General features: G+C 43.0%; 1 protein-coding gene across 2 annotated transcripts in view; it reads left to right on the top strand.

Annotated features, from left to right (window-relative positions):
* FGF18 (fibroblast growth factor 18) overlaps positions 1 to 24,334 on the top strand; it is a 143,892-nt gene extending 119,558 nt beyond the window's left edge. For both annotated transcript variants that reach the window (XM_081855694.1, XM_081855695.1), the window contains exon 6: positions 23,267 to 24,334. In XM_081855694.1, coding sequence (XP_081711820.1) covers positions 23,267 to 23,533 — 267 coding nt within the window. In that variant the 3' untranslated portion in view covers positions 23,534 to 24,334. The remainder of the gene's footprint in view (positions 1 to 23,266) is intronic.
* The last annotated feature ends 276 nt before the right edge of the window (positions 24,335 to 24,610 follow it).

The raw sequence follows: 24,610 nt of genomic DNA, 5'->3' as shown, positions 1-24,610 counted from the left end.
TTCCATTTTACAGTTGCATAAATTGATAAAAGATGTGTGTATCTCTCCAAAACAATTGAGAGCTTGCGTTACATGATATAAATCTCTCCTACCTTGGTGGTTTAAATAAATAAATAAATAAAAATGTGCACAGGAATACATAAAAGGAACTGTAGTCGCAGGGGTTTTTTGGGCGATCCCTGAGTGAAGAGTAAAAATAAAATGCCATAAAGTTAATATTGTAATCTTGAGATCTCATTAAGGATGGGCTTCGTGGTTCTAGCGTTACAGAAATATTTTGTTACCTTTGATCCTGCCCCCAGCAGATGCATGTAACAAATGACGTAGCATTTGCCTATGGAGCTGAGCATCTTTGCTGGTATTAGATTTTAACGAATTCACTTGTTTTCGTCAGTTTCACTGTTTCCCACACACCGGCATTGTTGGCAAGCCTGGAATTTGACACAAACAGAGGAGGGGGGAATTTTTTTAAATGCCCTCCTTGGCTACTACAGTGGTACCTCGGGTTAAGAACTTAATTCATTCTGGAGGTCTGTTCTTAACCTGAAACCATTCTTAACCTGAGGTACCACTTTAGCTAATGGGGCCTCCCGCTGCTGCCGCACAATTTCTGTTCTCATCCTGAAGCAAAGTTCTTAACCCGAGGTACTATTTATGGGTTAGCAGAGTCTGTAACCTGAAGCGCCTGTAACCTGAAGAGTCTGTAACCCGAGGTACCACTGTGCACGGAATTAAAACTTTTAACATTGCCACCATGGTGAGAAAAATAAAAGGGCAGGGGTAGGAGTGAATTTATTTTTGAATCAAGAAAGGCCTCGGACTGCAAACTACATTCCCAAATAGAAACCAGGTGCCAGAGCTGTTGCAGTGGGATGTTATTGGCTTCTGAGGAGACAGCTGTGTGAGATGTGTCTCACAGTATTGAACCCAGCGGCCTATTCTCATGCCAGCTGGACTAGCTATGGGCTTTAGAGATGATATGTACAATCAGTGACCAGCAGTGGCCATAGGATTTTACTGGTGATGCATTGTTAATGCACAAACCTCTGCTGGCTTGTACCGCTGCTGTAATTGCCTTAACATCTGGGGTACCTTTGATTCGAATCTGGTTTTGCGGGGGCACCTCTGCTGCTGCTGCTGCTGTTTGCATGTTGGGCAAAGGTCAGAAAACACCCTCCATCCAAACAAATGAAAAACAGGATTTTAGCCACACTTTTGTGTGGGGTCTTTCGGTGAAGGGAGGTTAAATATTTTGCACAGATGAATAAAAGTTTGGGAATGGCCAGCTTTCCATATGCCCGATGGTCTCATGATATTTTCAAGTTACTTGTATAATTGAAATACTTGTTTCCAAGCTTAAAATTGAAAATGGGCTGCTGTATGAAGTGTCCAGGGGTAGCAAACTCAGCTACAAACTAGTAGAATAACAGCTGGTGTTAGTATAGGTTAGCTGTTGCGAAATGCAGATCAGAGGACACGTGGCTTTAGAAATGGAAGGAATTACAACATTTTAGTTCAAAGTCTCCAAAGTGAAATCTTTTAATTTCATTATTCGAACCCCAGCCAGGATGTAATTCTAGTTTTTAATATAAGTGGAAGGTTTTGTTCCTTCCATGTGACTTTTTAACGGTGTCAAATTATAAAATTATAAGCCTGAATTGTGTGTGTGTGTGTGTATCACATTAGATTATTTTTCCTCCACCCACCCCCTTATCCTACCGCAATTGCTGACAAGTTCATAAAACACATTGGCCTGAGGAAGAGGGTTACTGTGTGAACATTCCATTTTGGAAGGAAAATCTCTCCTTCCAGATGCATTGCCCATTATTAACAGCTTTTTTTAAAAGAAGAAGAAGAAAAAAGAGAAACAAATATTAGCGATACCAAAGGTTATGTTTTTAATTAGTATCATGGTTTCAGTTCTTTTTGTGGCAATAAGCTTGAGTAACTGCATTTTTAATATACCAAATGCTTTCTAAACAGCCAGTAAACCCCTGGATGCAAGTTTGTGCCTGTGTTATGATACAAATATTTAAGTCTACCCTGGGAGCGAAAGAAACCCATAAAGCTCTTTTGCAATCACCCCGGAGTGTTCGCTTGCCAATAATGAAAAACTGCGGGCTGTGATTTCCCTTCCCCTCCCTCGCATTTCCTATCGACTTACTCTGTGTAACTCTTAACTATATACCAACGCATGCCATCTGGCTTTCTTCTCCTTCTCAGCGAACATCTTTGGACGCTCCCCCAGTGGAAAACCTGGTTTGAGTTTAAAATCTTTGTTTCGTATAATCATCTACAAAGGGTATTACAAATGAGAGCAGGTTGTTGCTATCCTCAATTTGGGACGCCTGACGAAAGTTAACCGTTTCAGAAACAGGGGGTGCCAACTATCTTGAAGCTTGCTAGACTGACTACCCAGGTGTGAATCCTTCCTTCCTTCCTTCCTTCCTTCCTTCCTTCCTTCCTTCCTTCCTTCCTCTCTCTCTCTCTCTCTCTCTCTCTTTCTTTCTTTCTTTCTTTCTTTCTTTCTTTCCATCTTTCCTTTGTCGAAGCTAATTTACATCTCCACCAGCTCGCTCTTCTGTGCCAAGCCTTCCAATGGAGCCATCTCAGGATCCTGGAATGTAATCTCCTTGGAGTCTCCCTCCCCGCCCGCACCCCCGTTCATTATTGTTTGTCACTTCGCAGCTCGATTTGGCTATAATATTACGAACAGGATTCTAAATCTGTTTATTGTATGTTTGTGTTCCGTGCATACACACAGCTGGTCTACATTAACGGAAAAATGTAGCCAAATCAGCCAACGTAGCAAATATAGCTAGTGTAGACAAGGCTAATAGTTTTAAACATGAGCGGGCTACTCAAGGTCAAGGCTATATATCATTTCGTTTATTCCAGTTTAAATGGAGGCAAGCCTGTCTGCACTGCCCATTCCCTCTCTCTCCAATATTGAAAACATACATTTAACCCAACCCTCTTAACTTTTGATTTTCATGTCGAATTTTGCATTTTTTTTAAAAAAAGTAATCTTTCAACACACATGCAAAATACAGGAAAATTGCTGGAATAATTGTTACCCAGAGGTCCTATGCTCAGAAAAAAACCGGGCATAAGCCCCCAAGGGCTGTTTTTAAGGCTGCACAGTCTGTATGGAGGGTTTTCAGGAATATCCAGCTGGATGGTGAGGAATAATATATTTCTTATTTCCAGCAAGTTGTGTCTGCTTCTCTGTAGGACTTGACCATCATTGGTTAACTAGGTGGGAGCTATCCTGGAATGATGGGCTGCTAATCAGATTTATATGATCCACACCCTCTGCTAATAATCTACAGTATTCAAATATCATAGAAGCTATGGCCTTTCTAGAATTTTGGGACAGGAGACTAATTCCCCCCTTTCTTTTTAAAGCAGAGCTCCTGTTTAGCTAAGAATGCCATCAACCTTATGATAGGCTAACAGGCCATGTTCAATTGCTAGGGGCCATCGATTTGTCTAGGAGAGGCATAGGCAAACTCGGCCCTCCAGATGTTTTGGGACTACAACTCCCATGATCCCTACCTAACAGTAACAGTGGTCAGGGATGATGGGAATTGTAGTCCCAAAATGTCTGGAGGGCTGAGTTTGCCTATGCCTGGTCTAGGAAGCTTGGAAAGGGAATGCAGAGACTCCAACAGCAGCTTGGAAAGTACTGTACTAGATAAGTCCAAATTGCCCTTATCCAAGGCAAGGGAGAAGCAGACCAGGAAGGAAGCAACACAGATCCAGGTTCAACAGCTCAGTGGAGCAGGCAGCTGGAGCTCTCCTAAGGAACAATCTCACCAACCAGCCAGGATGCCAGGGGCACTTATTCCTCTTTTTCTGAGATGCCAGAGGATTGCAAAGCTTACTTATGACTCATCTGAATGATTCTGGGAAATATATAGTTCCCTGGAAACTATAGCAGACCAGAATGCTAGGCTCCAAGGAAAGATAAGGTTTGATGGTGCATCAGAACCTGCACTGTGATACCATCAGTTTGGATCTGGTGGTGGGTGGTAGGAGCAAGTTGTCTGCCTTGGAGCTGTCCGTGGTGCTGCAGTTTATCTCCTGTTCTGATATCTAGTTTCATATGAAACCTTCTGTCTCCAGCTGCCCTTCTTTGACTCCCTCACAGCTAATCAGCTCTGAATTGCTGCTGCTTACTACAAATTGTGTGTCCCATGTAGCTCCACTTGGTCCCCAGAAGACTTTGTTCTTGCTCCTGCAGGCATCAAACGGCCAAGAAAGGACACTAGGAAACCTTCAGTAGCTCTGTAGCAAATACAGTCAGTAGGCTGTGACAATACACTAGGTTCCTTTGGGTGGAATGGTGGAATAGAAATGTAATAAATAGTGACAGGTTTAGTAGTAGTAGTAGTAGTTCCAATTTCACCACTATATTTTAGGTAAGCACCTTGAGATCCAGAAGGTGAAGCATTGTTGGCTGAAAAACTAGAAATCAGACCTTGGATATCTCTCAGAGATACTAGTGGATTATTTGGACAATGGACCTTTACTGGCTAGCTCTCCAAATTTACTAAATGGAATAAAATACTGGTGCTTTCATAGGTGGCAAGTAAGTGATTTGGGGGCGGGGAATAAATAAAAGGGTTCCCTTTCCAGCACAGTCATTTCCATTGGAATGACCGTATCAAGGAACTTACAGACTTCTAGTATTCTGGCCCTCCCATCAGATGTCAAAGCGATAAATAACTACCTGACATTCAGAAGACATCTTAAGGCAGCCCTGTTTAGGGAAGTTTTTAATCTGTGATATTTTAGTGTATTTCTGGTTTTTATGGAAGCCGCCCAGAGTGGCTGGGGAAACCCAGCCAGATGGGCGGGGTACAAATAATAAATTATTATTATTATTATTATGGTTGTAGGGTTTTGGGTTTTTTTGGTCTTGCTAACTTCTTTCACCCATCTATTTTAAAATATAATGCTAATATATATGAAGGAATTGCGTTTACATTATGCAGCACACTGTTCCCACGCCAAATTAGCTCCCTAACTTTTCCCATATCTGTTCAAGATTTCTTTAGAAGCCACAAGGACTTGAAATTCAAACCATCCAGGAAATCACCTTAATATTTTCATTATTTTTTTGAGATAACTTTGGAATTTTAAATGTTTTATTCTTTCCACCCTTCCCTGCATCTTTCATGAGCAGTTTTCCCCCTGCTCACATCAAGGCCTGAAGCACATAAGTCACTCACTTTGCATGGTCTGAACTTGAACTCACTATACAATGAAAACAGATGAAGCAAGGTTTTTGACTGGGAAACTTTCAGATTTTCTGGTGAGATAACTGCTTTCCAAGCCAATATACATTTAAAGTTACCAGAGAGTTGCTACAGTAATACCAGATGGTGGGGATCTCTGTAGTTTTGGAGGACCACAAACAAATTGTTGCTTGATGCCAAAGACTACGCTGGCTAAACTTTAACACTGACTCCTGCCAGAAGCGTTCATCAAAGGGTAGTAGGGATTTGAGATTGTTTACATTGCAGCTTTAAAATGGAGGCTATTTTGCAGTGTGTGTGTATTAATACAGAAAGCTTTCATTATGGAAACCCAAAGAGCAATCATCCCTTGGAAAGGAATGAGCATGATCTCCTGCTTAACATGGTTGGGTCTACTACCATGTCTGTGCACATCAAATTAAAAGGTAAAGGTAAAGGGATCCCTGATCATTAGGTCAAGTCTCGGACGACTCTGTGGTTGCAGCCCTCATCTCACTTTATTGGCTGAGGGAGCCGGCGTACAGCTTCTGGGTCATGTGGCCAGCATGACTAAGCCGCTTCTGGTGAACCAGAGCAGCGCACAGAAACGCCGTTTACCTTCCTGCCAGAGAGGTACCTATTTATATGTACGCCGGCTCCCTCAGCCAATAAAGCGAGATGAGTGCCGCAACCCCAGAGTCAGTCACGACTGGACCTAATGGTCAGGCTTCCCTTTACCTTTACCTCTATTTTTTATTTTTGGCCAGGATTTGGTGCAAATTGCAGGCATGGTCACCCCGTCTGAGGGGATGAAGCCTGGCATATTTCAAAAAGATAGGGCAAACTTTACAATTTTAGGGAAAACAGAAATCACATTCTCTCCCTAGGTTTTTTTTGGGGGGGGGGCAGGTGAGGATATGTGGGATTTCTGGGTAAGAAACCTTCCAAAGTCCAGACAAAGAAGTAGACCACCCCAATTGTCTGACTAGGTACTATGGAAGACTACCCTGAATATCTCAGATTTGCCTCGTTATTTGGGGGGACACAGAGCCAGTACACCCCCATAATACCTAGATCAAAATTTGAACTTTTTCAGTTTATTGCAGCATCACTATAGGAAACATATGGAGCAAGTAAAGGTAATAGGATTTTTCACACACTCCACTGCTGAGATTTGAAAAGCTGCGAATCATTCTATCGGTGACTGTAAAATTCAGTGAAGGCATCCATTCTTTCAGGGCATATGTTTCCTCTGTTAGTTGAGCGGGATTTCGATCGCGTATTTTAAAAATGGAAGTTATTAATGTATATAAACAATGACCTTTCTGTTGTGGTTGAATTCCAATTTGATTACTCTGCCTGGTAGGTAATTTTTAAAATGCTACAAAATGTCAATCTGACATGCAGTAGAACAATATAAAAATAAATATTAAATATTTAAGATTTCTGCTAAGCTGTTTTATATTATCTTCAGTTTGTGCTGTCTTCAAAGCGCTTCAGATTTTGCCGAAAGATACTGGTGGCAGGTTTACTGAGGGTAGGAATTTTGCTAACTCAGCCAAACCATGGACACAATTCTCTTCCCATTCCGACATCTCACGGTCCTTATCTGAGCTCCATCTTCAATGAACGGGACTTTTAATGATATCAGGGGCAGCTTTTCACATCAGATTACTGGAGGCAATAGAAGGAGCAGATCACAAGGGACATAGAAGTGAAGTGGGCAGACTTCAGGCTTTCCAGATCTGCTTTGGGGTTTTTGTTGTTGTTTTTTACCAGAACCACAAGATCTACCAATAAGGGCCAGGCATAAAAGCTAGAATTAATGAACAGGGTGCCTTGGAGTATATCCTGAGCCTTAGGAATTTGTTTTCAGTACCAGAACTGAACTGAGCTCATTGTCATTGCACACAGAAGTCTGTTTCTGGTTAGCTGCCCTCATTTCAGCACTCAACTGGGGGAGAAGTCATTTTGTTGTTAAACTGTTGGGAGTTAGGAACCCTTGCTGATCAGCTGAAGACCTCCCTGAGTTGATTTCAATCTACATTTAGGAGAACTAACAGTAAGAGGTCCAAATGAGGCCTCAGTTGTGTGACCTCAAAAATGGGGCTAAACATCTGCTGTACATGTTTTGCCTTAGAGTGATAGTGCCTGAATAGGACTTTTCATACCGTATTTTTCGCCCCATAAGATGCACCTGACCATAAGACGCACCTAGTTTTTAGAGGAGGAAACCAAGAAAAAAAAATTCTGAACGAAACAGTGGATGTATGATTTTTGTGGTTCATGCTGTGGCCACAGACATGATATGTGATTTGACAGTGAGTTTGGGGTAGCCCTATGCAAAAATCCTGAGGATCCTTGTGGATCCGTGCTTTGTACCCATGTTTTTGCACCATTGCGACCCCACAAAACAATGGATGCGTAATTGTTTTGGTGCAGGCATAGCCATGGACATGCTATGTGATCTGATGGTGAATTTGGGGTGACCCAATGCAAAAATCCTGAGGATCCATGTGGATCCGTGCTTTGTAAACACGTTTTTGCACCATTGCGGCCCCACGAAACAGTGGATGCATGTTTTTTTGGTGCAGGCTGCAGCCATGGACATGCTATGTGATCTGATGGTGAATTTGGGGTGACCCAATGCAAAAATCCAGAGGATTCATGTGCTTTTACCTCTCCCCCCAGGCAGCCTCCTTTATCGCTAACATCCCTTATCTCCCTCCCGATCGCTTGCCAATCAGCTGCTCAGCGGCTTCGTTTCAACACCCCCTTCCCTCTTTATAAAAAAAGAGCAAAAATAAAAATAAAAATGGCACAATCTGCTTTTCACCCCTAGGCAATTCGGCTCCAGGGACCACACATTTGCTCCATAAGATGCACAGACATTTCCCCTTACTTTTTAGGAGGAAAAAAGTGTGTCTTATGGAGCAAAAAATACGGTACTTCCTATCTTGGGGTTTGAGAAGATTGCACTTCCTTTGCCCTCCTCTCTGCCTCTTCCTCATTCTACATTCACCGACAGAGCAATTTGACTACAGATTAAGAGTAGCATTTTTCAGTGGTGGGACACAGTTGTACCAAGTTTTTCTAAGAGCTGTTTGACAGTTGAATGGACTCTCTCGGGAAGTGGTCCCTCTCCTTCATCGGAGGTGTTTAAGCAGAGGTTGGCTGGCCATCTGCCATGGATGCTTTAGTTGAGATTCCTGCATTGCCGGGGGGTTGGGCTAGATGACATTTGGGGTCCCTTCCAAGACTATGATTCTATGAGTTCATGATTATAAGCATCTGGGGGATATTCTTCAGTCTGATTGTAATCAGCACATGGATTCGGCACAGATTCCATTTCCCTGATTTCTGCCTCCCGTTCAACTGGCCATTAGAGAGAGAGTTTGGATTTGATATCCCGCTTTATCTCTACTCGAAGGAGTCTCAAAGCGGCTAAGAATATCCTTTCCCTTCCTCCCCCACAACAAACACTCTGTGAGTTTAGTGAGGCTGAGAGACTTCAGAGAAGTATGACTAGCCCAAGGTCACCCAGCAGCTGCATGTGGAGGAGCAGGGAATCAAACCCAGTTCACCAGATTACAAGTCCACCGGTCTGAACCACTACACCATGCTGGCATCTGTTCATTTAGTTATTCCCTCTGTTTCGCCCCATTTCTGTTAGAAAACGTGGAGTTGTTTTGTTGTGCCAGTGTGGTGTAGTGGTTCAGAGCAGTAGACTCATAATCTGGGGAACCGGGTTTGCTTCCCCGCTCCTCCACACGCAGCTGCTGGGTGACCTTGGGCTAGTCACACTTCTTTGAAGTCTCTCAGCCCCACTCACCTCACAGAGTGTTTGTTGTGGGGGAGGAAGGGAAAGGAGAATGTTAGCCGCTTTGAGACTCCTTCGGGTAGTGATAAAGCGGGATATCAAATCCAAACTCTTCTTCTTGTGCAAAGTTTTGCGCAAACAGATGGATATTGTGCACAAACGACGATGGTGTCAAACGCCATCATTGTAGGACTTCCCTTGTTTCCCGTTCAAATGCATATTCTGTGCCTGCGTAGCTGTTGCGTGCCCCTCCGACATCTTTGCTGAGTTTTCTGCCAAGACTCCAGAGTATGCAGCTCGGAGGATTCTTCAGGTTCAGAGGCCAGCATGCTGGAGGAAGAATGCATGTAATGAGTAACACTTGGCGTTCATTCACTGCTAGGGATGGCCTGGCCTTCAGTGCTATGAAGCAGCTGAAAATGCATAGGCCATAGGGACTCTCGATGGTAATATTTTCAGGATTTTCTTGGCATGGAGTCAGACAGCTGAGAACGGAATATTCTTATGACAGTTTGATGCAATGGCTTCATTATGCAAAAGATGTAGCTCCAGATCAACAATCTTCCCTGACACCCACAACAATCTGCCAAGATTTTCGATAGATTTATTAGTTGTTATTACTCTGATGCCGTAGTGAGCTGGGTTTTTAAAAAAATATCTATATTTTTTAAAAATCACTTCCTTTCCCCTGAAACATCTGATAATGGTACACATAATATACTGGTGCTGGTGTAATGCACAGAGAAATTTAGGCTTTGATCCATAGGTACCCTTCTGGACCCAGGAGGTAACATCTGCTCAAGGAAGAGCTTTTTTTTGGTTCTTTTCATGAGAGCGTCGTGTGAGGAAAGGGAAACTAGATCCAATTTCGTTTTTCCTCTCAGGGCTGGCTCAGTACAGTTTGCTGCCCAAAGCAGCAAATGTCCCCTCTCTCACTTTCCCCCTCAGTCAAGATGCACAATATGCAAGTCTAGCAGAAAAATCCCACAAGCACTTCTCCTTGGGAGTCCAGATACAATATAAATAAATTAGTTTGCTGTCCTTTCATGTCAGCCCAAATCAGCTGCCTGAGGCCACCGCTTCACTCTGCCCAATGGTGGAGCCAGCCCTTCTGCTTTCTGGCCTATATGTGTAGCAGAATGTGGTGGTAGAAACTTGAGAGGGTTGAATAGACTGCAAAACGTTAGGCTACAGTTGAGGAAGCCATTCCCCGCCCCCCTGTTTTTAAAAAAGCACCTTATGATTAAAAGCCAACACAGTGTTTTTCAAACAGAGAGCTGGGATCCAACCTTTCAGGTGGGTTTTAGTGACACATCCTGCCCAGGGCTTCCTCACTTGCCTTATTGACCTCCTGGACATGTCATCACTTTTGGCTGGACCACTGCAAGCATCAGCAAATTGCATGCTGAATTAAGGGAAGGGACGGAAGGAAGGAAGGAAGGAAGGAAGGAAGGAAGGAAGGAAGGGGCTGAGAAAGTGTTGAAAGAATGAGAGGTGAAAGGTTGTTGCTGCCACTGCTGTTGCTAATAAACAAATTAAAAAATGATAATTACAATTAAAGGAATAAGAGCATCAAGCTATTATAAGAGGAAGAAAGGAATACAAAAGGACCAGGGAGGAGGAATGAAATAAAATAGCAGGATTTGTGTGTGTCTGTCTGTCTGTCTGTGTGTGTGTGTGTGTGTGTGTGATGGGGAATTAGATGCAAGTTGAGTGTGAAAGGAGAGTAGGAGAAGAAATTACAGAAGATAGGTAAAAATACTTTGAGAGGCAGGTGAGGGTGGGAAGGAAGAATTATGAAACAACTTAGTCTTTTGATCAGCAATTTCTGCCTAAATTCGGGAAAGGGCAGGCATCTACTTAGCTTGAGGAAAGCTGAGTTTTGGAACCCCTTACCACAAGGAAAATGCAGTGACAAAGAACATAGCCATTTCCAAAGATTGGTTAGATATCAGCAGAGAATGATTTCAGCAACTGCCAACTGATTAGGCCTCCATCTGCCACCATTTTGTGTCCCTGAACCACCATTTTGTCACTAGCGGGCCTCAGCAATTTTCTTTTTTAAAAATACATTTTTATTGGTTTTTTTAACATATCATTTCCAACAACCATTTAACGTAACTTCTTATCTTATACACTATTTTAGACTTCCATCAACAACTTCTGAAGATTTTCCGTTCTTTATCACTTGTTCTGTGTTTCTTAATTTCTCTATTACTTTTAATTATCCTTAAATGATAATTCTCATCATAGTCTTTCTTGCAATATTTCAAATAGTTCTCCTTACAGAACTTCTTGCGGTCCGTCCTACTAGCGTTATCTGTTTATTACATTGGCTTTTCAAATAGTTCAGATATTTACTCCAGTATGTGGGGGATTAAAAACATGATTCCTGCACCACAGCCTCAAGTAGTTGGGTCCATTCTACCACTGCAGTTTTTGGCATCTCATTCTGGCCCATGCGCAAACCAGGCCATATCACCCCCATAGTAGCAAGTCAGGCTAAAGTGGAGAAGAATGTAAGCAACACTCATTAACTAAGTAATGGAGATAAGGGTGAAGACAGAAACGCTATTAAGTGTCAGGGGCGAATTCACTGTTCTCTGAGGTAGTTTCTTAAAAAACAAACAGCACAGATGGACCTCTGTTTTTTCACCAAACAGAGCATTCTGAGAACAAGTGGAGAGTACGCTGTTGGAGGGAATAAGGCAGGAAGTTCAAATTTCAACTTGCTAAACAGCTTATGACAGTCCATTATCCCCATCGTCTTTGTTGTTGTTTAGTCGTTTAGTCATGTCCGACTCTTCGTGACCCCATGGACCAGAGCACGCCAGGCACTCCTGTCTTCCACTGCCTCCCGCAGTTTGGACAAACTCATTCTGGTAGCTTCGACAACACTGTTCAACCATCTCGTCTTCTGTCGTTCCCTTCTCCTTGTGCCCTCAATCTTTCCCAACATCAGTGTCTTTTCCAGGGAGTCTTCTCTTCTCATGAGGTGGCCAAAGTATTGGAGCCTCAGCTTCAGGATCTGTCCTTCCAGTGAGCACTCGGGGCTGATTTCCTTCAGAATGGATAGGTTTGATCTTGCAGTTCATGGGACTCTCAAGAGTCTCCTCCAGCACCATAATTCAAAAGCATCAATTCTTTGGCGATCAACCTTCTTTATGGTCCAGCTCTCACTTCCATACATCACTACTGGGAAAACCATAGCTTTAACTATACGGACCTTTGTTGGCAAGGTGATGTCTCTGCTTTTTAAGATGCTATCTAGGTTTGTCATTGCTATCTCCATCATCTACAATATTGCAATATCAGCATTTGACTCCCTAACAGGGCTGTTCGAAAGATTACTGGAAATCATAGCATGGGCATAAGGCTTGGTGATTTGAGGTTTCATGCAACTGTTTAGGTGAGTTTGTAAAAGTATACTGGTTAACTGATTGTTTTCTTAGAAACCCTGGTCCTATCCCCTGGAAATAGAGCATATGATCCAAACCAGGGTTACATGAAAACAGTCTGCTACAATTCTCCACATTGTTTGCAAGTGGCAAAGTTGCAGGGGAGGGTGGAAGATTTCACAGATAATTCCTGAGGGAGGGAAAGTGAAATTCCCTTCTCATACACCCCTCTTCTCGGAAATTTTGGGTCACTCATAATCGAATGAAGCTCTGTTATTCATCTTGGCAGAGGAGGAGAGGAATGAAAGGAGAAGGGATCAAGCCCACAGTTTCCTTCAACATAATTAAAATGTAATATTAGAACCTGATATTAAAATATCAGTATACCTGAAGGAGCGTCTCCACCCCCATTGCTCAGCCCGGACACTGAGGTCCAGCTCCGAGGGCCTTCTGGCGGTTCCCTCCCTGCGAGAAGTGAGGTTACAGGAAACCAGGCAGAGGGCCTTCTCGGTAGTGGCGCCTGCCCTGTGGAACACGCTCCCATCAGATGCCAAGGAAATAAACAACTATCTGACTTTTAGAAGACATCTGAAGGCAGTCCTGTTTAGGGAAGTTTTTAATGACTGATGTTTTAATGTATTTTTAATTTTTTGTTGGAAGCTGCCCAGAGTGGCTGGAGAAACTCAGCCAGATGGGCGGGGTATAAATATTATTATTATTATTATTATTATTATTATTATTATTATTATTATTATATTACCTATGTTCAAGTGGGGATATTAGGATGGCCATTTCACGGAACATTCCCCGGGGAGGACTAAAACTGTCCAATAGCTCAGGGGGAGTTTGATAAAGAAAACCACAACCAAAAACTTGTTTGAAGGTTATTTTCTGAGAAAGTTTGGCCCAGCCTGAACCCAAACCACCCATGCTTTTTGCTTCTGCTGCAAGGATGAAGATTTGTTCTGCATTGTTTACCCTGTCCTTTTCTGTATCTTTTAAAACAGCTACATGACACACACATGCCAAATTTGGCTGAGCCCTTTTCCTTCCAATTTTTTTTTTTTAAAAAAACACCTAAGATGGCTGAATGTTTACATTATTTTTAATAATAAGTCAGTACAACATTGTCACTGCTGCATTTCCTCTGCATTGACAAGCTGGTATTTCATGTACACTTACTTGGGAGGAAGGTGTACATAAGTATGCAATTCTTTTCTTTTTTTCAAACAAAAACCCTCATGAAAATCAACCAGCATTTTAAGTGCGCATATCTCCTAATAAGGGACGCGGGTGGCGCTGTGGGTTAAACCACAGAGCCTAGGACTTGCCGATCAGAAGGTTGGCGGTTCGAATCCCCGCGACGGGGTGAGCTCCCATTGCTCGGTCCCTGCTCCTGCTAACCTAGCAGTTTGAAAGCACGTCAAAGTGCAAGTAGATAAATAAGTACCTCTCCGGCAAGAAGGTAAACGGCGTTTCTGTGCGCTGCTCTGGTTCGCCAGAAGCGGCTTAGTCATGCTGGCCACCTGACCTGGAAGCTGTACGCTGGCTCCCTCGTCCAATAAAGTGTGATGAGGGCCGCAACCCCAGAGTCAGCCACAACTGGACCTAATGGCCAGGGGTCCCTTTACCTTTATCTCCTAATAAACACTTTTGTGTATGCAGTTTTGCCCAACATGCACATTCTGCAATGAATTTTTCTTCACGTAACACGTTTTCATATATTATTTTCACTAATATATGCATTTCCCTCACATATTTCCATTTTTGTGAATGATTTATCTGGCTAGACAGCTGCATCTCAAAATTTGGAGAAGCGCACATTTCGAAGGATTGTTATGCTTTGCTTTGCATACTGTTTCAAGAAGCGTTAATTGGAGCAGGTTGATATTAAAAAGTGAACTGAACCGAATTTACCACCCACCCTTTTTAAAAACCAGTATAAGGAAGTGAACAGATTAGCAGGACTTGAATAAATTTAGCAGTATATGAGGGAGTAGGAGATAACTAGTGAGAAGAGTAGAACTTTGTAACTCGGAATACATGGAGGAGAGGATAACAGAGAAGGAGAGGAAGTCTTTAGGTGTTTTGTTTTGTTTTGTTTTGTTTCCTTAGTTTGTTGTGGTTTTGTTTTTACATTTCTTATATTCTTTACCTATTCTTTTTGAATTGTATGTAAAAACGCAAATAAAAATTACTTTTTTTAAAAAAATGAATTTACCCCACCCACCAAAACAACAACAACCCCTCAACTTGGGAGTAATTCCTCGTGAAATCTACACGACTGCCTTCAGAGTAAATGTGGATACCCTTCGGATGGCCCCATAGTTTAAGAGAAATTCTGCCGAGTGTCCTCAACTCAAGGCATTGCTTAGAAGAGAGCATTTGTGCAGTCACAACAGACTGTCCTTTGATCCTCCAGATTAGAGAACCTAAAAACGTGAAAGCAAAGCTCCAAGTAGGCCAAATTGGACTATAAAAGGTGAGGAGAGGAGCTGGCCGATTTGCGGAATGTCAATATAAGAGTAGCAAATGTTTCAGCAGGTTTGCCTAGTCTCGGTTCAAGATGTTCCTTGTTTACTACCGGAGAGATAATTAACCAAATGCTTCGGGCAAACAATCCAGTAAGTGTTCCAGGGGACTTCTCAAAGGGCACTCGCTCTTTTTCAACTCCGTTTCCTTCCTGTCGGATATGACCCATCAACGTGCGTACTTTATCCCCATTATAGATATCCCTCATTACAATGTTGTAACATAAAGTCAATGTTATCTTGCTTTTTTTTTTTTTTTTAAAAAAGTGGCAGCCGTACAGACTTATCACCTCATTGCCCGGTAGCAATTGAAAAAATAACCCCTTTCCAAAAACAAGAACAAGAACCAAGACTTCATTCTCTGCCAGCATTAAGGTTGTTCTGAAACAATAAATATATAAGAGGTGTCAGAAAGATGTGATGGCACCTCCCCTAATACGGATTGGCCGTGTTCAAATTATAGGGAATAATAATAATAATAATAATAATAATAATAATAATAATAATAGTTTTATTTATACCCCGCCCTCCCCAGCCAAGACTGGGCTCAGGGCGGCTAACACCAGGCATAAAAACAATTGATTGAAATTCAACTTAAAAAACAAGATTAAAATACAACATTAAAATGCAGCCTCATTTCAGTGGAAACTCAGATCAAAAACTTTTTGGGGGATGAAAACGTCAAGTCTTCACCAAGGCTAACTATGAAGACTGGTCCTACGTGGGCCAGGAAAAAGCCAGGGAAGTCCCCACATAGGAGTTCCATCACAGAAGGAGAAAGGAAAGAAAGAAAGAAAGAAAGAAAGAAAGAAAGAAAGAAAGAAAGAAAGGAAGGAAGGAAGGAAGGAAGGAAGGAAGGAAGGAAGGAAGGAAGGGGTGGAGGGGATCAAGTTGATTCCAAGCCAAAGTCTTGATTCCAAGCCAAAGTTGATTCCCTCCCCTCTTTCTTTTTTTCCTTTCTCCTTCTGTCTTACACAACTCTGTCTTACAGGCTGTGTGAAAAGAAATCAGATCCTGCAGGGCCCTGGCCAAAAGGCTGTACCCCTACCCTTTGTGATGTGCCCTCCTAGCTGCTGCTTTTAGTAGGTTACAGAGGCATGGTTTGGCTTTAATTGGAGGGGGTCAGGAGCAGAGTTTATGGCTTTCAGGAAGGATCTCCTAAGCTTTCTCCCCATAATTGAAGTACCGAGTAAAACCACCCATGGCAGGCTCACCAAGGTGCACAAGGACTGTCAAATGCTTTCTTCTCTCATCACTGTTATTCATTTTAGCAACATCCAGCATGGTTCATGGTAAATACCGCTTTATTCCCTTTTCAGATATCATATCCTGGGCAAGCGGTAGCTACCATCTTACGGGATGGTACCAAAGTTCTTAATTCCCGGTCTCAGAATACGAACCTATACCGAACAGAATGTGCTTAATGTTACCAATTGAGCACTATTTTGCAGACCCAGAAACCTGCCCCCTAAATAAATTAACACTTGACTCAAATTTTGGTTTTGGTTTTTGGCAGAATTTAGGCCACAACTTTATTGATTTCAGAAAGTGACTGGTTGCATGGGCTCTGGTTTAACTAGCTCCCTGCCATGCAGGTAGCGCTGACCCAGGGTTCCAGCATAGGTCAGCCAAGGGTGAACACCTGGATAAGCGGAAAGCTGGGAAAGGGCTATCTCCACCACGCAAAAGTTCCCCTGGACTCAGGCATGGGCACAACCCCCTCTCAGGGGTTGACCAAAATCAATGAGTCCCTGGATTCCTTTAACGGAATACCCTTCACATAGGGATGGCGAGAGCGTTCTCCCATCCCTATCACCTGAACCAGAGCCTATCCACAACCTTACAAGTTGTGATGATTTGCTACGTGGCAAGCGAAACCCAAATGGCACCAGCCAATCAGCTAAGTGGGGAAAATTCCTGCTGTGCCCCTGTCCCAACGACAGACGACACACAACGGCATAGCAAGGTCAAGCGCAAAGCCCTAAAAGTAGGGAGAGGTGGGCAGATATTCTGATTGCACATGCCGAAAGAGGAAGCACATGCATGGGCATAAATAGGTCCCTCGAACCATTTGGACTGCGTCCCATTGGCCACATTGCACCCAGCTATGAGGAACCTGCCAATGGGGTGTTGTGGCTGACCAATCGTAACCACCCACAACACAGGGTGTCGGTTTTCCAGGTCTCACCGCAGTATGTGCCCTCTTTAAGGGAGGATGTTGCAGTGGCAGCATCTAAGCCTAGGGAATGTCAGCATCGCCCTTGAGCCAGTGTCACCAACTGGACTCATGCACTTCAGCCCTGACTGGGCTAGGCGAGCTGGGTAGCACTTCCAGAGACCACCTTCTAGACAGGAACAGGTCAAAGTGCTGTGGACTCACAGCTTAGAGTTGTGAGCACCGGATTCACTTCCACAATACAGTCGTCGCACAGCAGAGTATAGCAGAGTCTAGCAGTGTATAAACGACTCGGAGAGCAGCTCTGTAGAATATCTTCTTTTATTCTATAACTACAACTATAATACAAAACTATATACAGAGCTAAATAGGTCTAAGCATAAATGAATGCTGCACTGAGTGTCTGCAGCTGCTCTTAGCAGCAACCTTATCTCTACACACGATCTCTAACACTCAGTCTCTCTCTCTCTCCGACACACTGACTGACTGACTGACTGACTGACTTGGTGCTGGAGCTGAATAAGTAGAAAGCAGAACACTGCTCCTCCTCTCTGGAGAATCAGCAGACTCGTCAGGAGATTCTTGGATATGGGAGGGGTGAAATCTCCTCAGGGAAATGCCGTTTCCCAGAAAATGTGGCTCAGAATACGGATGCCAAGTGTCTATCTGTAAACTACTTGACCCAGAGCTCTTTGTACTTAGGAAGCTGCTGTGAGCATGCTCAGCAATGTCGAAATGTGGCTGCAACACAGGTATTGAGCTTGTTGACATTGAGCTTGTTGTTTTCATCGCCAGGGAAAAGTGCCCTAAAACTGTTCCCTCCAGCTCTTGCTATGCTAGTCATTGCAAAACGAATGTCCGAGAACTGAAATTCATTCTACCTTCTCATTTGACAAAGACAACTGACATCATTAAAGGATGTGCCATTTCCTCCTTCAAATTACATATATCCATTGATTAATTTTTTTAGGGGGTCAAGTTACAGTTTATCACAGTTCTGTGTTGGCTATTTGCAGTATGGTAGCGCTGCAGAGAGCTTGCTGGGGAGACCATGCATTAAAAAGGGACTCAAAAATAACTTAAACAAAGTTTTAATAAGAAAAACAAAAACTCCATTTACACTAAATACACCAACAAACCAGACCCAACCACCAACCCATCCCCCAGGGTAATGGGAGAGCTAGGTGCTGCTCCTTATATACTACACCCAATTGCTGACACAGCTTAATCAATACAACTCAGCAGCACCTGCTATGTTTCACAGCTGTAAAGCTGGGTCTTGTTATTTTGCTCTGGCCCTTGCTCTGTCCCCTTAAAGACATACACATCGAGTGGAACAATGATGAACCTTTACATTTAAAGAAACCATTCAACATTCTGAACTGATTCAAAACCACTTCGGCTGGATTTCCCTCACCTAAGTAAAGAACGAGATAGTATTTATAGGATGATGATGATGATGATGATGATGATGATGATGATATAATTCATTATTTATACCCCGCCCATCTGGCTGGGTTTCCCCAGCCACTCTGGGCGGCTTCTGACAGAATATTAAAAATACAATTAAAACATCAAACATTAAAAAATTCCCTAGACAGGGCTGCCTTCAGATGTCTTCTAAAAGCCAGATACAGTGGTACCTAGGGTTACATACACTTCAGGTTACAGACTCCACTAACCCAGAAATAGTACCTCGGGTTAAGAACTTTGCTTCAGGATGAGAACAGAAATCATGCTCTGGTGGCACGGCAGCAGTTAGAGGCCCCATTAGTTAAAGTGGTGCTTCAGGTTAAGAACAGTTTCAGGTTAAGAACGGACCTCCTAGTCTTTATAACCCTGTACCTTCTTCCAGAAGGCTGAAGCTGAAAGAGATAATTTCCGGGGTGCGCACTATCCTGCGCTATCTCTGCAGCTTTCTTATGGCACCCGGAAGCATAGATTTGATCCAAGGTGGGAAGAGTGCACCCAATTATTCTCTCCACAGTCTTTACAACCCTGGACAGCATTGTTTTTCCCCTTACCGTGCAGCTCCCAAACCACACACACAGACCATAAGTTAATACACTCTCAACAGTACAATGGCAAAATGCCAGGTCCTTTGAGATATTTTTTTCCGGATGATTCTCAGAAAATATAACCTCTTCTGTGCAGAGACAGAAGGAAGACTGCATTTTCATATGCAGCTGCCGCCATGGTTAAGAGCATGAGGGAGGTTGATGATGGAGGGAAGATCTTCTCTCCGTTGTTCCCCTAATACTTGCAAGCCTACCTCATACTAAACCTTTTCACTCCACCTGCAAGCCTGCCTACCTCCATCTGCCTCTGGTTCCCTCCTCTGAGCTCATCCACCAACCTGCTTGTTTGCCCCCTGCCCCCCGCCAGCTTGGCCAAATCATAGCTCAGGCAAACTTCAGAGGAACAAGTGGGGCAGTAGAGGGCAGCTCACCAGTAACCTTCCTGTCCCAGCCTGTCCTTGCTGCTCTTCTGTGACTTGCCTAAACCACCTGCTTCCTTGCTCACCTGCATGTCTACGAAACCTGCCTGCTGCTCTGCCATCATGCAGCAGTCCATGTGACCGCCTGTTGGTGGCCGTGGGGACTGCAGCATGACCACGTCCTTGCAATCTTATTATATACTAATTAAGGATTGCACGGGGCGATCCTATACATGTCTACTGAGAAGTTCGCCCCATTGAGTTCAACAGGATTGCTTCCCAGGCAACATTGCAGTCTAAAATTTCTTAATGGGTAGGAGAGTTGAGTTATAAACCAGAGACTGGTTCTAGGAGAAATCAAGAACACTTTTTCTACTGAACTTCCTTCTAAAAGCGGAAGTGCTAAGGGCATAATCCTTGAACAAGCCTGATTTGAGACATCCTTCATTTCCAGTAAAGGTACTAAGCATTTGTCCTAGACCAGTATTTGATTGAATTTGCATTTTGGTTATATTTGTACGGAGATCTGACTCAATTCTTCTATTCTGTTTTCTTTCTTTTTCTTTTTTAAAAAACCTCATTTAATCCAGGACTCAAAAGATAGCAATCATGTCAGCAATGGTAGTGTTTTCATAGTTTTGAAGTTTGCTGATTTGGCAGTATTAGGAAAAGCTTGACTGAGCTAAGTTGTCAGACCAAAGGAGAGATGACAGAATGCTCCAGATCTCTGGAATCATAACACTATGGTTCCCCTGTATATTTCCGGCAGAGAAGCAATCGATCCATTCCAGAGGCATGCTGAATATTTTTTTTTTCTTGGCTCCAATTTGGCAGAAACAAATCCTGAAATCCATTTGTGCTATTCAGCACAAAGCAAGACAATTATTACGTTTATCTGAAGCAAGTCCAACATTTGCTCCTCAAATACATGATTGACTTTGATCTCTTCACTCAGTGTACACAAATCCTTCAATGCATATGTTTGGTGGCTAATACCATTTCCCAGGCTCAGACCCTAACCTTGCCTGATTCCAGTACTTTGACTTCTGATCAATGGGGTTGCAGAACTCTTTGCTCATTGTCTCCAAACCCAGATATTTAGCAGAAAATACACAGTTTTGTTATTTTTAAAAAAGCAAGACACATCAGGAGACTTTTTATTTCAAGCTTAACTTCACATATGATTACAACCACTTAGGATTTGATGAAATTTAAGCAGAGGAGGAAACAGCCAGCCGTGGAAGCAGATCCTTACAGGCCTAAAATGTTTGGCTGTCTCTCCAGCCATGGTTGGCAGCCCTGATGCAGTTACAATTTCATGCATGATGTGCTGGACTGATTTTCAAATAACAGTCAAAAGGAGCCTTCGCGTTTGACTATATTATACTTATTGTAACAGTCTTATATACAGGGTTGTGTATACTTGTGCTAAACAAAGAGACAAGCCAGGTACATTATGTGGCCAGGAAATCAAAATTCTGCTTGAAGAACAGCTAGATTCTGCAACCTGTGTATGTTATGGACAGTTGCATGAATTTTCCATTGTTCACAAACTATATTCTGCATTTTATTCTTGTTGCTATTTTCTATTTGATTGGGCCTTTTGAGTATAACTGGCATTTTTTAATGGTTCTACAGCTTTTGCTGTCTCTTTTATTGCTTTTACATCTGATTTTGTGATCGTCTTTTTATTTAACAGAGTTCTACTGCTGAGTATGCAAAACTGTATCACCAGCTGCTCTGTGCTCCCATATAGTGATGTGATAATTTTTTTTTTGCATAAATACAGTTTTGCTAGTCATAAATGAGCCAGGCCAATAAAACTCGCCCAACTAGTGAGACCCCACCCCCCAAAAAACCCACACCTGCTCCTTCTTTTACCCCTAATATTTCAGTTGGCATTTCACCCTAACTCTTTTAAGCATTCTTTCATAGCTGTAAAGGCCACAAACTTACTTTTCAACAAGAAAAAAAAAAATAGGAAGAGGCTTAATTTATTTTGCACTCCCACAGAAATCGTGTCCTCCTCACAGAGAACACATGTTGTGGTGAGATCATCAGGACTGACTTCACCGCTTGTGTGGGTGGGAGCGATTGGATAGCCACAACAACCCAATTGGTGGTCCCTCGGTTGCTGGGGTAATTCTGGCCATTGGGATTGTTCATGCATTAACCAAGGGACCTATATGTACCGCAGCACATTGCGCTGAGCTTCCTCTTTTCACCTCGTGCATTGGATCACCCGCTCACCCTCCCTATATTTACGGTCCATTTTGACCTTGCTATGCCATTGTGGGTCGTCTGTTTTTGGGACAGGGGCCCAGTAGGAATTCCCCCATTTGGCAGATTGGCTGGTGCCACTTGGGTTTCGCCTGCTGCGTAGCAAATCGTCACAACTTTGTAAGGTTTGGCGGTTAGGCATTGGTTCAATGTGGAGGGGAGGAGAGGTTGTCACATCTGCCCCTCCAATGCACAATGTTTTTGTCCGATCCCCTTCCAGGGGTTAGGGCCATGCCAGAGCCCCTGGGAGCACTTGAGGGTAAGCTTGAGACTGTGCCTGGTTCAATGCTCCCCCACAATGTTTACCTGTACAGTGGTACCTCGGGTTACAGACGCTTCAGGTTACATACGCTTCAGGTTACAGACTCTGCTAACCCAGAAATAGTACTTCAGGTTAAGAACTTTGCTTCAGGATGAGAACAGAAATCGTGCTCCGGCGGCGCGGCAGCAGCGGGAGTCCCCATTAGCTAAAGTGGTGCTTCAGGTTAAGAACAGTTTCAGGTTAAGAACGGACCTCCGGAACGAATTAAGTACTTAACCCGAGGTACCACTGTACTGACCTCTGCTGGTGTCCAGTTGTCAGTGCTGCCCTGCTGAGGTCAGGGGCAGCTAGTCGGGAACCAATGCCTAAACCAACCACTCACAATCTGTAATCAATAAAGTTGTGGCCAAAATTATGTCAACAAGCTTAAACTAAATTCTGTGTCAATTGTGTCTTTATTTATTGGGGGAGGTCTTGGGATCTTAACACGCAATCATGGCATACAAGCAGCCCTTCTTATTAGAATAAATGGCTCAGGATGGCAATACCTCAATGACCTCCTCTCTCCATATGAACCTACTCAGACCCTGAGATCATCTTCTGAGGCCCTTCTTCGTGTGCCTCCTCCATGAGCGGTCCGGAGGGTGGCAACATGAGAACAGGGCCTTCTCTTCAGTGGCTCCCCATTTGTGGAATGCTCTCCCCAGGGACGTTCACCTGGCACCTGCATTATATACCTTTAGGCACCAGGCAAAACTGTTCTTCTTCAACTAGGTCTTTGGCTAATTGACATCCAATGCCCTTTTAAAATGTGTTGGGGAGGTGGGGAGTTATTGGGTTGCTCTTGTTTTTGTTTTTATCATGTATTTTGCATTTTGATTTCATGCTGTGAACTGTCCTGAGACCTGCGGGTATAGGGCAGTATACAAATTTTAATAAGGAAAAGATAATAACGCAATAAACAAGACCAAATCGTCCTAATCTTCCTCTCCTTCTATAGAACCAGCTATAGGAATGGGCACGGCCATTGATGTTCCCAGAATGAAGTGTACTTTGGTCAACTGGCTGTGTGAACCATTTGCCATTTTTGTTGACTTTCTCTTCCTATTTCATTTTCAGCCGGACGGCACCAGCAAGGAGTGTGTCTTCATCGAGAAGGTCCTTGAGAACAACTATACGGCGCTGATGTCGGCAAAGTACACGGGCTGGTACGTCGGCTTCACCAAAAAGGGGAGGCCCCGGAAAGGGCCCAAGACACGGGAGAACCAGCAAGACGTTCATTTTATGAAAAGATACCCAAAGGGCCAAGTGGAATTACAGAAACCTTTCAAGTATACGACAGTGACCAAGAGGACTAGGAGAATACGACCCACCAACCCCAGTTAAAAGATAGACAAAGACAGTGTCATGCAAATGAACTACAAAAGATAGACTGTTCCAGAGAAATATTTTTACACTAAAAATAAGGGAGAAGCTCTATTTTTGTACATTGTGTTGATTTTTTTTAAAAAAAGACTGGATTGAAAAAGAAAAGAAAAGAAAAACCCACTGGGGGAGCTGTAAAAGATTTATTGTGACTTGAAGACAAACAAAAATGAATGGCTCTATTTAAATTTACTTCCCCCCTTCCCCTCCCCCTTCTGTGGATTGACATATAGGTGCTTAATTCTCTTTTTGGAATGGGTGACTTTTCCAAGCCAATCCCTAGGGAACGAATTCACCTTAAAATAAGAGTAGAAACCAAAACCACAAACCAAAGAAAACCAACGCTCACCTTTCCCAAAGTCCCCGAAACAACTTGGATAATTCTCTGGTGTTGCGGTGATCTCTTTTTATTGTCTGCTGCGATCTTGAACGAGACAAGATGGTCTGCAAATCAATCATTGAGCTTCCGTAGAGGGCTCAGTACCTCAGTCCTTTGTAACCCTTTCTGACGACATAAGGTGTCACAGCTCTGTGATCCTGCAATTGTTTCGCTCACTTCTGGAGAATGCTGCTATCGACCTTCAAGTGACTAAGTAAAATAACCTAATACACCAATGATAAGGGAATATTTTAAAACCAGCTCTATTATATATATAAATATATATTATATATATAAGCTATTTATTTCACCTCTCTGTATATTGCAGTTCCATGAACCAACTATTACTGCCTCAACAATTAAAAAAAGAATTATTTAAAACACATACATGCATTACTGCTGTTCACCTCTCCCTCCCGCAACCTCAGCTTTTCACTGAACGACACTTGCCACCTGGGGTTGAGTTCACGGGGATTAGGTTATCCAGACTAAAGTTCAGAATTTATTATCAGACGTGCCAGGAGCTCAGTTGCTCTTTTCCTGGATTGTAGAATGGGTTTTTTATTTTTCATTTTCAAATTCTGTAATTTTGACTTCCTGCAAAATGTCCTGCCTTGTCGAAGTATGGGTGGAGTTTAAAAATGCGGCATGCGAAGGAT

The sequence above is a fragment of the Podarcis erhardii genome, assembly GCF_964252035.2.
Source record: "Podarcis erhardii genome assembly, chromosome: 3".
Lineage (NCBI taxonomy): Eukaryota > Metazoa > Chordata > Lepidosauria > Squamata > Lacertidae > Podarcis > Podarcis erhardii.
Note: the sequence above shows the minus strand (reverse complement) of the source record. Positions and strands in the feature narration are given on the sequence as shown.